Here is a 17,745-nt window from a genome sequence, read left to right as displayed (position 1 = left end):
TTTGTAGCTTCAAGCGTAGATTCCATACATTTTACCTACTTGTCAAAGTCGGTAGTCGGTACGTCAACGGAATTCCAAGATTTATGGCTTTCGCTTTTGAGAAAAACTAAAAATCGGTGCTTTGGTTGAGATTGATTAACAAACTTATATATTTTTTTTATTTCTACTCATTGTACCTATGTTACTGTTAATATATTATATATTTATGTGTATATAGTTGAAATAAAACCAAATATCGACATATAATTTGTATTAAATCAACAATATCTTAGTCTTTACATTCTTTGGTATAAGTAGCAGCTCGTTTAGGTACAGTAACTATTAAATTCACAATTCAATTTCGAACTGTATACAACTAATTTACACCTATACCAAGTATTCACAATTTCCGAGATTTATCCAGAGAGAAATTAATTTTGTTTTTGTACTTTAAATTATATTATTACAATATTTACATAGGATAGGGATTGAAAACATTACAGTTAAATGTCACAGACTAGAGACTAATTAAATAGGTTGACAGTTAAATTAGTCTCACGATTTGGCACGACATGAGTAGTATGTGCATAAAAAGGCAACTTCTATATCCGATTTATTGCCGGTATTAATTATATATGCAGTCTTTATGTGTCCAATCCTTTTTGCAGTTAAGTATGAATTTATACCCACTTATTCATAAAAACCAAAGCACTTAAACTAGAGTACTTATTCGTGTCTTTGTGTCAAATTGTGTCAATAAAAAGAGACAGTGTAGTTAAAACAATGCAATTCGACTGATTTAGTTTAAATGAATAAAGAGCGAAATATAGAGTCGACTCATACGTTATTTGTTATCGTGACTATATTTCTCTAAGGATAAAACTGGTTTCTACTTAAATCTATGTATTGTTAGCCGATAGGATGCATAGAAGGATTAATATCTGGCACACTTGCAATTTGGCTCCGGCTCCCGGTGATGTAACTGAAAAAACATTATTATAGGTAAAAATTGATTTTGATGCCTTATAGATATATAATAATTTAACAAATGTTATATCTAGAAACATATCGTATCAAAATATAATTTATTCATAGGTATCACAATAGGTCCTTAGTTAAGAGCGTAGAACGAATGAGAAGATCTAGCAATAAACTCTCCGCCATTTTTTTAAATCATCAAGTTTTTTTTGTTAAATCGTCTGTATATAAGTTATTAAAACGAAAAGTTCATAATAATCAAAATATTAATGACTAATTTAGATTTTAAATTATATTTCCTTTTAGGAGTGTTATAACAGGTTAATTTTTTACAAATGTACTCCTAAAATAATGTTAGCAATAAAGTGATTAACACACCATTGAGAAATTAGAAGATATTTTTGTTACATATTCTGTGAAAAGAAAGTATATTCCGGTAAAATACATGTTAGAAAAATTGTATTATATGTTTACAGCATTTCAAATGTTACTACCACGGCTTAATTTTGAAAAATTTAAGGATAATGATACAACTTATAAATACATACGCAATTCTATAAATAAAATCATAATATCTATGTGCGTCTAATTTCAACAAACATACACGGTCTGATTAACGTTTTACAAACTCGGTAAACTTTTAAAATAAATTTCTTATTTATTTATGTCATAACAAAGAATCTCATACAAATAATATTGTAATAATTATTATATCGTGCATATTTATAATTATAACCATGACATAACCCGATCAATCTCATCACAAGACTAAATAACGATCCACTGTGGGCCAAAGGAAATTGTCTTTGCAAATGACCCCTGACTCCTGAGGCCATAACACAGTCTCAATGACCCCTCTACTAATCTTATTGCATTTCCTGCCGTATGGTCCACTGAGAATGTTCAATAATGGGCTTTATACGGTCATACGAGTCTTATGTTCCTTTGAAATACGTATTATTTTGCAAATCCTTACATATTATTATTATTTTATTTATATGATAGGAATCTAGCCTATGGAGAGGCTATAAGAGGCAGCAGCAGCTCATGGACCTGAACATATCTCCCAGGAAAAACTCACGCTAGAAGTGGAATTCCACAGTTCTTAGAGAAGAGGACTGTGAAAGACTTCTAGCCATCGAAGTGGTGGTGATTATGAAAATTTAATCTTAATTTAATTTCCTTACCTCTTTCTATCTTAGGGTCACTATTAGCAGAGTACAGCGCAACAGCTGAGTTCTCTCTATACAGATCTGCTATTTTGGCTTCACAGCGGAGAATTGGGGCTCCCCTCTCATAATGTGCTGGCCAGAGATGGACCTGCACGAACAACTCCGAAAAGAAAAGTCCATCGCTTGCTGACTGGGAGTTATGAAGACCTGGCGTCACCTGGTGATGAAAATTACGAATGAACATCGACATACATTTATGTGGTATTATTTACGAAGTCATGGATGACAGGTTGTATGATGCATCGATACCAAAAACCATTTTAAAATATTTACTCAATTTTCATAGCAAATATTTCCTTTCGTCAAATTACAGCCCTTTGAAGAAATAATAAATATATGATTACACGAAATTTGTAAATTAGTCCTCATCAAATATTCTGTTTATGGAATAAAATAAATTGGACATTATGCGTAGGGTTGCTACATCCTTAAATTTCTTTACGTATAACGTACGTTTGTTTCTTAAACAATCAAATAGGGAAACATATATTTGAAATTCTAATGTATGTATGTAATTAAAATTTAAATGTAAATAGGAATGGAAAGGAAAGGCTCAGTTCAAGATTGGCAATGCTACCCCATACAGACTGTTCCCTTTTACGGATTAAAAACCTAAGTACTATTTTTTCCTAATTTATCTCTTCCATAAATACTATCCTTACAGCCGTCTGAGCTTAGCAACATACTTTGTGATTCATTTTTACTTATGTAGATTTCAAGTTTAATTAATAAGTATTTATAAGACTGTTTTTCAGACCATTAAAGTTGAATTCCTATTACGTTCTGGTAGTACGCCTTGTAATGTCAAGAATGTACTAGAAAAAAAGCCGCCTTCGATATCGAGTGTTTAGTTTACTAATGCGATATACTTTATAGTACACAATACTTTCACTGAACATAGTAGACTAAAATTGGGACGACTAATGGCGACGTGTATCTCGCTTATACATATTAAGTTTCTCATGTAAATAAAATACATTTCTGTAATGAGAAATAAACTTCTTTAAACATAATTTCCAGCTAAACAGGCTGTAATTTGAATGTTTATTAAGAAATTCACTTGAGAGGTAAGTAAATATCTACATAATAATTTTAAATGATGAGCAACCCTAATTTTCGGGAGGGTTCACTGGGTTTCGAAGTGGCAAACATTGTTTGTATTGTTTTGTATGTTCTATGGATAATGGTTTGTTCATTAAAAATTGACATTTCATACAATTAATGTTTCTATTGTTAAATTTCGACATTCTAATTCTATTCAATGTGAGTTATAATTTTTTTTTATTCAAACTACGAAATGTGACGTACTTTTAAGACATTGAAATATTTAACGTAATATTTACCAATACGATAGTATATCATATCACATATCATACATATCTCGGGAACGGTGCGTCCTAGCCAAACTTTGACCCCATTCTATCAACATTGATAATATCCCTATAACAAAAAAAAAAATAAAAATAATAATAATATTATTATTATTTTTTAATTTATTATTATTATTATAATAATAAATGAATAAATAAAGAAAATAATAATAATTCCCCCCTTATCCACAGTCCCCTCCCATAAATCCCCACAGGGCTCACCCTTCCCGATATACTTAATATTAAGTTAGAATTAAGATAATTTTTACCTTTTTTTTTTTTTTTGTTCCCTTTTGGGGACAGCTACTAGAATAAGTATAACTAATCTTTCACAAACTGACGGCTGTCACCCTATTGGGGACAGACCCTTAGACTAAGCTAAAACTTTTAAGTATTGTTATAGTTATAGAAAGTGAAATTGAGTATTGTCTAGTTTAACTTATTGACTGTCTAACACCACCCTTTTGGGAATAGACATTAGACTTCAAGACCTACTTTATATATATACATATTTGACATATTTGTATACATCGATTATCCTTTTGATTGACTTTTATAAACCCGTCTTATTGGACAGTGCTGTAAATTATTACTATTGTTATTTATTATATATAGTATAGGACTACTAGGATGTTTGGGTTGCGCACGCCCACCAAACCAAACCCCTCGACATTCGTGGAGGTTAATAAACAAGATAGGCTTAGTGCACACACATCCGTAGTGGCCGCTGGTGTCAGGAAGAGCATTGATCAGTGGGAGGGGGTAACAATTGAGGAAAAGAAGGCGAGAACCCACATAAACTCAAAAACATATAAAAGCAAAGCTGCTGAGGCAACAGCCGTTCAACAAAGTGCCCTCGTCCAACTAGACGCTGCTCGTACTTTAAAGGGCGAAATTAAAATAGCTGTGACCACTGCTATAAAACGACTGTGTGAGCTAGTCAAAGAAGCAGAGGCCCAGTCAATGGAGGGAAACGAGAAGAAGAAAGACAAAGAATACGAGGAAGAAAGAATAAAAGACAATGATAAAATTGATAGTACACGACAGGCGAAATCAAACGAGATGGATGACCAGCTGATAAGACTAGAGAAGGAGACTAAAAAATTAGAGGAAATTACTAAGCTACTTCAAGAAAATATTAGTGAACAAAATAGAAGGGAAAAGAGACTAGAAGAAAAAATAGAAGAACAGACAACAGTGGTGAGACAAGTGTTGGAGGAGAGACGATCCTATGCCAAGGTGGTAACGAGCGGAAAAGAAAGAAGCGAGAGGCCAACCAACGCAAAACACGGTGTTAACATGGAGAACAAACGTGTGGAGCTGCACTCCATGATAATAGCACCACGAAATGAAAAGGAAACGGGAGACCAAGTAATAAATAGAATCAGGGAAGCCGCAAATGTTAAAAAGGGAGGCATTAGAGTGGATATGATAAGAAAGATCAAAAATGGAAAAGTAATAATAGGATGTAGAGATCTAGAGGAAAAGGAGAGACTCAAGCAAAACTTAGAGAGTGAAAATGAACACCTGGAAGTAAAAGAAGTCGAAAACAAAGACCCACTAATCATCCTTAAGAATTTGCTGAATTACAATACAGAAGAGGACATAAAGCAGGCAATAAGAACACAAAATAGGAAAATAGTAGAACACATAAGAGAAGAAGACTGGAGGATGACCGAAAAATACCGTCGCAGAGCGAGGAACCCACATGAGGGTCATGTCATTCTTCAAGTCTCACCAAAACTATGGCAAGCTTTGACTAGTGCAGGAAAAGTGCATGTGGACCTTCAAAGGGTGTGGGTTGGGGATCAGTCCCCCCTGGTGCAGTGTATGAAATGTCTGGGATATGGCCATGGGCGTAAGCACTGCACGGAAGAAGACGATTTGGCCTGTGCCTGTGCCTACTGTGGAGGAACCCACATGCAGGAGAAATGTCCTAAATATAAAGCAGATGAAAAACCCACCTGTATAAACTGCAAAAGGGTTGGTCTCGAGAGACAAGACCACGGAGCCTTCGACGTGCATTGTCCAGTAAGGAAGAGGTGGGAAAGTTTGGCCAGAAGCAGAATAGCTTATTGCTAAGGTCCAGCAAAAGGTTAAACCGATAAAAATAGTGCAGGTTAACCTGCAAAGGAAAAGCCTTGCAATGAGCGAACTTATTTACGAGGCACAATCTAGAAAAATAACAGTCGCTCTAGTACAGGAGCCATACATTGGAGCCCTGGGCAGAGTGAAAGATTACAGTGGAGTGAGAGTGGTGCAGTGCCAGAATCCTCCGGCAGGTAAAGTTATAAAGGCAGCAGTGTTGATTTTTGACGAGGATATTGGTATTATCCAATACCCCGCACTAACAACAACCAATATAGTGCCTATTAAACTGAAGACCACGGCGGAGTCTGGCATTGCACTGATCTCATACTACATGGAACCAGACCCAGCGGATATAGAACCCTATCTAAAGCACCTGGAAACAACGGTGAATGAGCTCAAGAGAAGAATAGTCCTAGGAGGTGATGCAAATGCCAAAAGTCCGTGGTGGGGAAGCCCGAAAATAGACAATAGAGGACAAGCCTTTGGAAGTCTGGTAACTGAGCTTGGTCTGCACATACTGAACGATGGGCAGCAACCAACATTTGAGGTAATAAGGAGAGGAACCAGAATAGTCAGCCACATAGACATAACAGTGTGCACGAGTGACCTACTGGGAAAGATCGAAGATTGGAGAGTGGACATCGGAATGGTTTCTTCGGATCATAATGCCATACTATTCAAAATTAATGCAAACATACATCAAGGAATTCATAGAAGGAGTAAAACAAAAATTTACAATAGTAAAAAAGCTAACTGGGTAAAGTTCGAGGAAGAAATGTTGTTTAATATAGAAAATTTTCAGTTAACAGAAGAAGTCGTAAGAAAGTTAAATAAAGTTGAAGACTTAGAACAAATAGTAGAAAAGTTCACAGAAGTAGTAATCAAATCAAGTGATGTAGCAATTCCAAAAATTAAAACCGGGAAGAAAACTAAAATGGCTTGGTGGACCGAAGAACTACAGGTGCTCAAGAAACAGGTTGAGACTAGAAAGAGGAGGATAAGATGTGCCGCAGCACGCAGAAGGCCAGAGGTCGTAGGTGAATACCTTACATTAAAACAAGAGTATGAAAACCGGATCAAACAGGCCCAAACTGAGAGCTGGAAGAAGTTCTGTGAGAAACAGGAAAAAGAGACAATGTGGGAAGGTATATATAGAGTGATAAGAGGGACAGAGACCAGAGTCCAGGATATACCACTTTGCAGGGACGGTAGATATGTTAGTGAAAGGGAGTCAGCGGAGACCCTGGCAAGAACTTTCTTCCCGGAAGATACTAGTGAGGATGAAACTGAAGACCACGAATTGGTAAGAAGAAGAGCAAACACAGTAAACAAAGAGGAACATAACTTAGTCTATGATACCCCTTTCACAATGACTGAACTCGAAACTGCCGCTCTCAGTTTCAACCCCAGAAAGGCCCCCGGAGAAGATGGCATAACGGCGGACATAAGTTGGCACGCGATAAACGCGGCGCCTAACTTATTCCTCACCGTCCTAAACAAATGCCTGGAGCTAGGGTACTTCCCCAAATTGTGGAAAATTGCTACAATAATTGTATTGCGCAAACCGGGTAAGGCCGATTATTCAAACCCGAAGTCTTATCGACCCATAGGCTTACTACCTCTTCTAGGTAAAGTATACGAAAAGATGCTAATCGTTCGGTTAAAGTGGCATCTAGTCCCGAAAACCTCGAAAATCCAATACGGATTCATGCCCCAGCGGAGCACTGAGGACGCCCTATATGACGCAGTCACACATATACGCGCAAAGCTGAAACAAAAGAAGATACTAACCATCGTATCACTCGATATAGAGGGCGCCTTTGACAGCGCTTGGTGGCCGCAAATTAGAGTCCGCCTGGCAGAAGAACAATGCCCATTAAAACTAAGGAAAGTTATGGATAGTTACTTACATGAAAGACAAATTAAATTAACCTACGCTGGACACACGGTTGAAAAAGTTACTAACAAAGGCTGCGTTCAGGGTTCAATAGGGGGACCAACAATGTGGAATCTAATATTGGACCCGCTCCTCCAGGACTTGCAAAATAGTGGTGAGTACGTCCAGGCTTTTGCGGATGACATCGTTTTGATAGCGGAAGGAGAAACCGGTAGCGAGATCCAGCAGAAACTCAACCTAACATTGAACCGGATACATAGATGGGGTATCCTAAACAAACTGAAATTTGCGCCACACAAGACCAAAGCCATGGTGGTGACTCGCAAACTAAAATATGACACCCCACGGCTAAATATGAATAATGTACCGATACAGATGGATAACCACATCCGAATCCTCGGAGTTGATCTGGATTCTAGACTCACATTCAACAGACATGTGGAGAGAGTATGCCGGAAAGCCATTCAGATATATAAACAGCTGGCTAAAGCCGCGAAGATCGAATGGGGACTAAACCAGGAGGTTATCGCGACCACGTACACTGCCGTTATTGAACCAATCGTAATGTATGCGGCCGCGGTGTGGGCTCCCGCGACAAATAAAATCTGTGTACGGAAAAAACTAAACCATCTGCAAAGGGGCTTTGCCCAAAAAATTGCCAAAACTTATAGGACGACATCGTTACACGCGGCAACCCTACTGGCCGGGATACTTCCTCTAGACCTACGTATTCAAGAAGCCGCTGCCTTATACGAGATAAAAAGGGGAGTCAGCACGGAAATACTGAAGGAGGGCGAGGAATTAGAGAAGAGAGTGCGATATGTGGATCTCCCACACCCGGCGAAACAAACAAAACTTGACTATAAGATGCTCACAAATCCGGAAGAAATCGCAAGACACGGCGGCACACAAATCTATACGGACGGCAGCAAAACAAGTACAGGAGTGGGCGCCGCTTGGACAGAATGGAAAGATGGAATGGAAATAAACAGCAAGAAAATGAAGATGGCGCCCCACTGCACAGTATTTCAAGCCGAACTGATGGCACTACGGAACGCGACTAGCCACGTGGATAAAAACAAGCGCGACGTTAAAATATACAGTGACTCAAAGTCAGCACTAGATGCTATAGTGAGTGGACGATCTCTCGATCCCCAGGTAGCCGAGATCCGCCGGAGCCTGGAAGAGTGCCGGAGAACAGGAACTCATATAAGCCTCTTCTGGATAAAGGCGCACGTTGGTACGCCGGGGAACGAGAGAGCGGACACATTAGCAAAGGAAGCGTCGGAAAAACTAAGGTCAGAACCTGAATACGCTGCATACCCCCTGTCATATATTAAACATCAGATAAGGCAAAGGACTCTGGAGGTATGGAATGAGCGCTACCTGGGGGGTGAAACAGCTGGAACTACAAAATTATTTATAGGCAATGTTAAAACTGCGTATAAATTGGTAAAAGAGAAGCGTTTCACACCCCAGATGGCGCAAATTCTAACAGGGCACGGAGCGTTTGCATATTACCTGCACAGATTTAAAATTAGGACAAGCCCAACATGTGCCTGCAGTAATGAAGAGCAAACAGTGGAACATGTGCTTCTACACTGCCCTATATTCGCATCGTCCAGGCACGACCTGGAGCAACAAATACAGATGACTGTAGACCGTAACGGCCTACAGGACATATTAATAAAGCACAGACCGTGCCTGGAACGGTTCTGTGAAAAAATAGTTGTATATATAAAGGCGGCAAATAAAACAGAAAGAGCGGGTCTCGCGGGGAATTGCGCCCCGGCTCGCCCATGAATATTGTTAATAAAAATATTACCGATGTAGTCGGGGCGTAATTCCCGACGCGTTAAATAATATCAGTAAAATATAAAGTCCCTGGACACTATGGCAGGGGAGTAGAGTGAAAATTATATAAAAAAAAAAAAAAAAAAAAAAAAAAAAACGATAGTACAGTCATTATACAGGTATTAATATACGAAGACTTCTTTAACAAATTTAAAATTTTATTTATATGAAAAAGGTGAAATATGAGTATATGAATCCTCATATTTCATCAATTTCCTGATGCTGAGACATTAATTTAATATTGGTTTTGTTCGATATTGAACCATTTATTGCTGCGTAAAATCAGTCGAAATATTTTAAAAATAATGAACAAAGACTAGTACTACATATTTTTTCTGCTAGTCTCTAGGTAATACTGAAAATATTTAGAAAATGACCGGCTTAATGTAGAAAATTGCCAATGCGTTTATTGGTTTTCGAAGAAGTCTCCGACAAATGAATGCAATATACAACTTTACCAGAGTTCTAAAATTGAAATTCAAAATAGTTTTCATGAGCAATATTTCTAACTGGCCAGTTCCAAACATTTTCAGTGTTACCCACGTATTTGTATTTATACACACAATTTATATATCATGATAATATATTGTATTATGTGTATAAAATAAAAAAAAGTCTCAAACACTACATAAAAGTTTAATGATGAATTAAAGTAGAACATTTGTGCTTAATTAAAAGTAAACAAAAGCAAAAAGCAAACAATTTGTTCCTCTTAGTTTTCAGTTCGCACTTACTAATTTACTATTAATTTTCACACGGAAACCGTTATAGCACGAAGTAATTACGTTTCGCAGTGGTTTATAAAGTTTAAAGTTTTTTAACACCTCCTGGTAGCGTTTAAGCGCCACACTTAATGAGATATGTCGAGTTTATGGCGCTTTGAACAAAGTTTAAACGAAAAACTAAAGTTTCAGACTATAACATCAACATTTGAAAACGCTTAAACTACCTATTTTCAACGCTACATAGCACACCATAGCTGTGTTTCTTAGTATCTTGAGTTAGGTCAGTTCAATAGGTAATTAAATTGTTAACTTCGATAGAATGTTGGTAGCATTCTCCATGAAAATACGTAAAGGTTATGTATGTGTGATAGATTTAATTCCAGGGATCTATATACAAAATGCAAATATCTTATTTATATAGTATAAAGTAAAACTTCATTTCTCAAGGTTGTGCTTGTCTTGAAAAGCCTCATTGTTTTTAGCTGGTCAGAGCAACGTATAGGCGATCGACCAACTTGTCAATACTATCTGGTTTTTTTTTGGTTATGGGAAAAGTACCTAAGTAAATGATAGTCGACAGGCTTGTGGTTTTAGTTCGTTGAGAACGGACTTAGTAGTTTCCATGATCTTACATCCTTTACGTGACTGCTTTGAATGTTAATAAAAAAACATGTTTCATTGAATTTAGATAACCTAGTTTCCGTGTCTGTGAGTGTTTTAATTTTTTCCTGTTTGCACACTCACGACGTGTGCAATATCTAGTGAATAATAAATATCATGTCTATGTATATAAAAATACGTGAGAGTAACACGACAAATGCCAGTATAAGTCCAAGGTTATTCTGCATATGTTGACAGTTCATTTATACTAAAAAAAAGTAGTTAGTCAAAAATGTTAGTCTTACTCTCGAAAATGCTACAACTATGCGGTTTTCCGATGAATAAATGATGTTACCTAAGCCTCAGTGAATAGAGAGAAGTTGTATGATGTTTATATGTATATTTAGTATGAATAGGTATATACATTTGTTATAATTGGAATTAAAATTATTATAGATTTCTACGTATGTACGAGCAGTATGTTTAAAACTGAAATTAATCAAGCATCTGTTTTTCTATCCAAATAGCACAGAACAAGACTCGACAAAAATAGAAGCAAACTTTCAAGTCCATTGTCGTAGTGCAATTTAAAACGTCGCCATCAGAATGCATAGTGTTTCACAAGAACAATACTTGCCGACTCACTTCAAGCTAAATAACTCGACTTATGACTTTTAAATTTGTTAGATCTTCACAGATTTTTTAAACTTAACCGCTAGTAAATATTAATTCTATATAAGACATGGAATCAGATTGCTTGTGTTCTTCGATCATTTTTGAAGTGAAACTTCTTTAGGCGCACGAAGACGTGCAACGTTTTTGTTGAAGAAAAGAGAGAGGGCGATTAAGACCGATTGAGAGAGAGTGAGAAAGGGAGATCATGAAACAAATTAAAATCACACGCTATTGGTTGATGTATTCGTTTAGTAGTAACATATTAGAACTTTAGATGTCAATTCTATCGCATAACATGTTGTGCAGTTAATGCAGATTTTTTATTTTATATTATTTTTTATACAGTGTGAATATAGTTATACAAAAACATGGAGTGATCATATACTGGTATATGATCATCTATTGAGACTTTTACCTTAATAATAATTAATTAACAAAGAAGTTTCACTTCAAATTTTTTTATTTTATATAATAGTTCAGTATCTGACACACGTCGCAAATTTTGTGCATGTTTCTCACTATCTTGGCTTCACCGGGATAAGAGTAGCCAGTTTAAGCTGGTCTCGACTATTTTAAACGTTTTTCACATATACTTTAGCAGCGCTGTTTACTAAGTTAAACTAGAAGCTTATACATTCATTAATGAAGAAAAAAATAGTGTTCATTACAAAGCTAGGTAGGTAGTTTCTGCCCTGCGACGGGCGATGGCTCGCTGCCCCGCATATATTCCAGGAAACAAAATCAGAGCGGAATGTTCAGCAGGAGTTCAAAGTTCTCTGCATATTTTCTATTGAATATTTTAAATGTATTTTTTAATAAAATTTATATGGTTTATAAAATGTGCGTATTATTTTCAAGCCCCACTTCTAGCGGCTAGTTTGGTGATATGAGTGAAATGGTCACACTTTGTTGATATGTTCAAATGATACATTTTTCTTGAAAAACAAACGTCTATTTAGTATATTTCTTATTTATATAAGCTCTGAAAGTTAGATTTCATTAACAAATGAAATTGGCGTTGACTAAGTTTTGGACGAGTTAATTATGCAAGTTTTAACGGAATACGTCAAAATGTAAATTAAATAAACTGATGGGAGTTAATTTTATGCGGGATGCTTGCGTTGTTTTATTTTAATAGTCATAAAGTTTCATGAATTTTAATTATATATTATCTTCGGCGGGATTTTCAGATATAATAACCCAATGAGAAAGCCTTTAGTTGGCGACTTTTTAAACTGTATCTTACGGCCAAATTCAGTGTCACCCATAAAGTGTTCTCTAATGGTAACTAATTATATTTATTTAATATGGAAAATTAGGGATTTGTCTCATTAGATTTTGTAGCTCATACTGACAGATTTGCACCTTAAATTAGATTTCAAAACATAGGTTCTTTGGACTATAAGGTATAAATTCAATTACAGGACACAGCTTGCGCTTAATAAGCCACATTAAGCCTTTTCACGGACCCCAGTACTAAATGGATCTGCAGCCGAACAGCATCTTGAATAAGCAAGATACTGACTTGGAACAACAGCCTTAGATTTGTCTCTATCCACCCAGGTGACAACAGACGACAAGCGTGCAATGTCGTGAGCTCGAAGTAGGCCATGAAAAGTCTGATGGGCTCTGAACATAGTCTAAAATGATGCTGTTATAGCCATTTGAGAAACCTTTACAAATAATTTTTGACTATGACGTCAATAAGCTAACTCACAGATTGATTCTCGATTGAATTTCCGGACAGCTAAACAAATGACTGATAATTTTAAGTTTACGGAAACAGCTGATCTACCCACACAGCGCAATCTACCTTCAATGTTCGAGTCTCTTTATTATTCTTGTGCTATAAATTAAAGTTATGTAATTGTTTCTCATTTACTGCTAATAGGAACAAGAATTTTTATCCTACTCAATTCGGTGAATATGGCATCGTCTGATAGGATTGGGATTGTTTTTAAAATAAATTGAAAGCCAAATTGACAAACAGTATTCCAATAACGTTCTTATAAGTGCAAAATATACAAATATATTAAATTACGGCACAAACATCAGTGCAGAAAATTCGCGCACAAATACAAGATAATTCAGACAAGGGTATTGTGATGTTCTGTACAAATGTTAAATGAATTAGTAAAATGACATTTCGAACATAACGTAATACTTCACCAGAATTGAGATTAGGTTATCATATTTTTAAAAAATCCTTAAGTTAATAGCCATGAGTTCATAATATACACTAATACATTTGATACACATCTAATTTGTATCCTAACTCTATTATTTAAAATTCCGAAATCGGATTTTATCTCGTATTTTTAAGGAAATCTAAAACAGTCAAATCCCAGCGTTCCAATCCCTAATTAGAATACTAAATCTTTTTATCTGATAATTTTCTTGTAAGGCATGTAGTGGTAACTCAAACTCAACCTAAAACTCAAAAATATCTTTATTCCTATAGGTAAACATGTACACTTATGAACGTCAAAAAATAAATTAAATTAATTGTAAATTTAAATTTACAACCAGTTCGCAAGTCAATGGCGTAGAGCGGGTAAGAAGATCTGGCAAGAAACATTCCGCCACTCTTTTCAATCGCCTAGTTTTTAATACAATTTGTTTGAACTGGAGCAAATCAATCCCAAGGATTAGGATCATTTAAGTATTCAGTTCCAATATCGACCATTGACGTCGATTTTGAGTCTAAGATACGCCGGTACCACATATGACTTTAGAATACAGAAACGAGAGTACTAGTACCTCAGGGTATACGGCGACCTCTACTGTAATTTTACGTATATATTAAAGAGGTTTATTCCCTAAGCTAAGTAAACAGAGTTGTTTACAGATCGTGGATTCAGCTCATAAATAAGTTTAGTTCTGAAACTTTCGAATTTTGATTAGTCTATATTGAGAAGTTCTTGCCGAGTAACGAATTCTATTTGGTTCACAAAAGCATTCGATTTTATTTATTATTGAAGAAAATAATGTCGCGTCAGATTTGAATGTTCACTGATTTTTATTGAAGATAATCTTGATTTTTACACTTAGTTTATTATCTGGAATATCAATGAGGCAAATAAATGTTCAGTTTGGATTTACTTCGGCTTGCAAGAGACTTTTATATTGAAATATATTTTTACAGTATTTATTTGTTAAAAATGATCCGAAAAGCGTCATACTGAGTCTAAAAGTAACTAACCGGTATGTCATTGATGAAAAATGTCAACTCGGCTGGGGGTCGACTTGGACCTGATGAGCAGTTGCCTCGAAGAATATCACCAGGCATGTAGTAGTGCTGGCTGGTGTGAATCATTGGTGAAGATGCTGGAAGCACTGTAAGATGCAGTTTATTAAATATCAGGTCTTAAGTTAATTGTATTAATCTTTGATTCTCGGCTGGCTTGTCTTATTTACAGTAGGTAGATATATAGTAAAAAAATTGTTTAAATATAATTATACAACTGTAAATTGCAAGTAAGAAAAACCTCGCTATCATTTTGCTTCTTAAGTATGTTTTTAAATCACTATCGACTACACCCACACGATTCACAAATAGATCGCTCCCGGGCGAAGAGTGAAAAAAGTAATATTATTAATTGACTTGCCATGTAGATATTTAATGCTTAATTGCGGATGAGAAGTGCACTCTCTGCAACTTTACCACTACGAAGGCGCAGAAGTTTTGTAAGTTTGTTAAAAAAATATATTTTTAATTTCAGGCCTGTTCTACCCAGGAATCGAACCGTGGTCAATCAATAAAAGAAGAAGTTTTTTAGAAAAGTCTGCAGACACGTATCTACGTGGGTCCCCATCTGGGTATCGCAAGTTAAAGCAACAAATTAACTCCCCTGAACTACTAATGTATTGCCAAGAATCAAACCGGCATATTATGTGAAACAAATGATATGGAAACTACATTGCCATTCATAAATTGTGGTATAGACTTATTATATATATTATTACACTGTAACTTTTGTTTTAAACTTATTTCATTTGACGGCTTCTACGCTCCATATTGGAATATGTATTTCCCATGAGAATCTTTTACTTTCCAAGAGACAATTTTACCATAAACTAGTAGCTGGCTTTCTTCATAAAAACGTGTTATTTTCAAAGAAGATTCGTTCAGTGTGGCCGTTACATTACATAAACGTTACAAGTGATTGCAACGTGTGATGTTTTCTCTAGCGCTTCATAGGACTAAAATATTTTGGCAAACAGTAATTAAAATGATTCTATTATAATTTTATATTGACACCCTATAACTGGATAAGCAGGTGTAAAGTGTGTGTGATATAGCTTAGAACATTAAGACAGTATTAGCGAAAAGATTGTCGTTATATTTTGTTTGCAATGGACTGCACTTTTAATATACTGTATGTGTGCTTATGTTGAAATGATGTGTGAGGCACATTATTGTGTAATATATTTTGATTTTAATGATAATACATTATAGCTAACCTAATATATTATTTAGAACATAAAAATAATTATATGGGCTCATGTTTGGCTGCTTGCAAGCTGCATTATTTCTAATGATAGACTAATTAATTGTTATATCTTTTCATCTAAAGAAATAAAAAGCTTTAAAGGTAGTCTGCAATAAATTAACATTCTTATTATTCCTCATGATTAAATAAGGAAAACATATATAAAACTTATTGGTTGATGAAGGAAACATATATGATAAAAACTTTTATAACGAATGGTCATTAAAATTTGAGAACCGCAGTACCGTATTTAAAGTCAAAATGTATACATTAAATACTAATAACACCATGTGTATGTTCACTCAAATCTGAATAATAAACGCCATGCTTTATTATTCAGATTCATAATTATTCAAAAAACTTAATATGATAATGGTGATAACCCATGTGAGACCAAAACTTCTCTTAATAATAAAATATATTTAATAAGGACTTGTTCTCAGTTAGCACAGGTACCACATTAGGCTTAAACGTTGTGTATTATACAATTGTATAATTAGTGAAATAACCACATGGAAATTCGTGGCATAGTACTGTGATTTAAGTAAGTATAGATATACAAGCTATATCACTGCCTTAAATAAAAGGTAATTTAACTGCGACATACAGTATTGTTCTCGTGTTAGTTACAATATAACAGATATGCTATAAGTAAGTTCCGATATGTATTACAATAATGTGCATTTTTCGAAAAAATTAGATATTGATAGCTATAGCTATTCTTGTCTCTGGCGTCTAGCCTATGAGCATAGAACTAAGATATTCTATTGAATTAGTAGGAAGTTCTTGAAGGTCGCATACGACGCTATCAATTTTAATAATGGTATTTAATTACTTACCAACCACATCCATAGTGTTAGACACAATTGACGTTGAAAAGGAAGGCGCGTCAGCTGTCACCTCGCAGCTGAAGTTTCCAGACAGACCGAAACTGACCCGCGTCAGTACCACTTGGCTTTGGTTTGATCTGGCAAGCTGGGAACAAAATTAATTATGTGTTTTCTAATGATATATGGAATTATAAAATGAATTGTAGATAATTTTTACACTTAATTAAGGTTCTAATGCTTAACGGCGTTACGCGGCAAGATTTATTTTAGTATATAGTGACATATAGATAGATATATATTCTATCTATCTAGTTACCTATATAATTAACCCGTTCAGAAAAACGTGAATGCGATATTTTAACTGCTTTTCTTGCGTACTAACTACTAACTGACGTGGGGCTGATCTTGAATTAGATTATCGTGATTCATGTGCACTTTTTACTTTTTGTTTTTTTTTATGTATCCTGTATCAGTTTAATTTATTTTTATTTCTTTTTGTTTCTGTTAATTATGTTTTTTTTTGTTTTCCCTATTTTATTATTTGTAATATGTATTTTAGCACTTCTTGCCTACCTTATGTAGTGGTTTAACTCACAGTGGTTGTCTGGAAGAAACCGCTCTAAAGCGATAAGGCCGCCAGTTGCTTTTCATTAAATAATGTTTAACATATATATTTGTTTATCTTTTATGTAATGCAACGAAGTGTTAATAAATAAATAAATAAAACTAGAACTTTTATGTATGAATATAGATTTAATCTCAAAATTACGATGATATGAAATTTTCCGGAAAGCTTACGATGATATATTAACAAAACTTCGCTAGATCAACATCGCTTACAACGACATCGCATATTAAATAAAATATTTTCTTATTAAGTCGTTTAATAAACCTATCATATGTTCAGGTAGATAACTCGTAATAAATTACCTTCATGATTGGTATGTGCATTGTCGTTTCTATGTTATATTTCGAACATTATTTTTAAGGCATTTTTTTATATTTAAAATGTTATTTTGTA

At 35.0% G+C, this 17,745-nt stretch overlaps 1 protein-coding gene across 1 annotated transcript in view; it reads right to left on the bottom strand.

The window, feature by feature from the left end:
• Positions 1-235: 235 nt before the first annotated feature.
• Positions 236-17,745, bottom strand: part of LOC110995260 — a 62,372-nt gene continuing 44,862 nt past the window's right edge. Inside the window, exons 5-8 of the mRNA XM_022262332.2 lie at positions 16,734-16,869; positions 14,604-14,737; positions 2,145-2,346; positions 236-961 (exon numbers count right to left, since the gene is read on the bottom strand). Coding sequence (XP_022118024.1) covers positions 879-961; positions 2,145-2,346; positions 14,604-14,737; positions 16,734-16,869 — 555 coding nt within the window. The 3' untranslated portion in view covers positions 236-878. The remainder of the gene's footprint in view (positions 962-2,144; positions 2,347-14,603; positions 14,738-16,733; positions 16,870-17,745) is intronic.

Source organism: Pieris rapae, chromosome 17 (assembly GCF_905147795.1).
Source record: "Pieris rapae chromosome 17, ilPieRapa1.1, whole genome shotgun sequence".
Lineage (NCBI taxonomy): Eukaryota > Metazoa > Arthropoda > Insecta > Lepidoptera > Pieridae > Pieris > Pieris rapae.
Note: the sequence above shows the minus strand (reverse complement) of the source record. Positions and strands in the feature narration are given on the sequence as shown.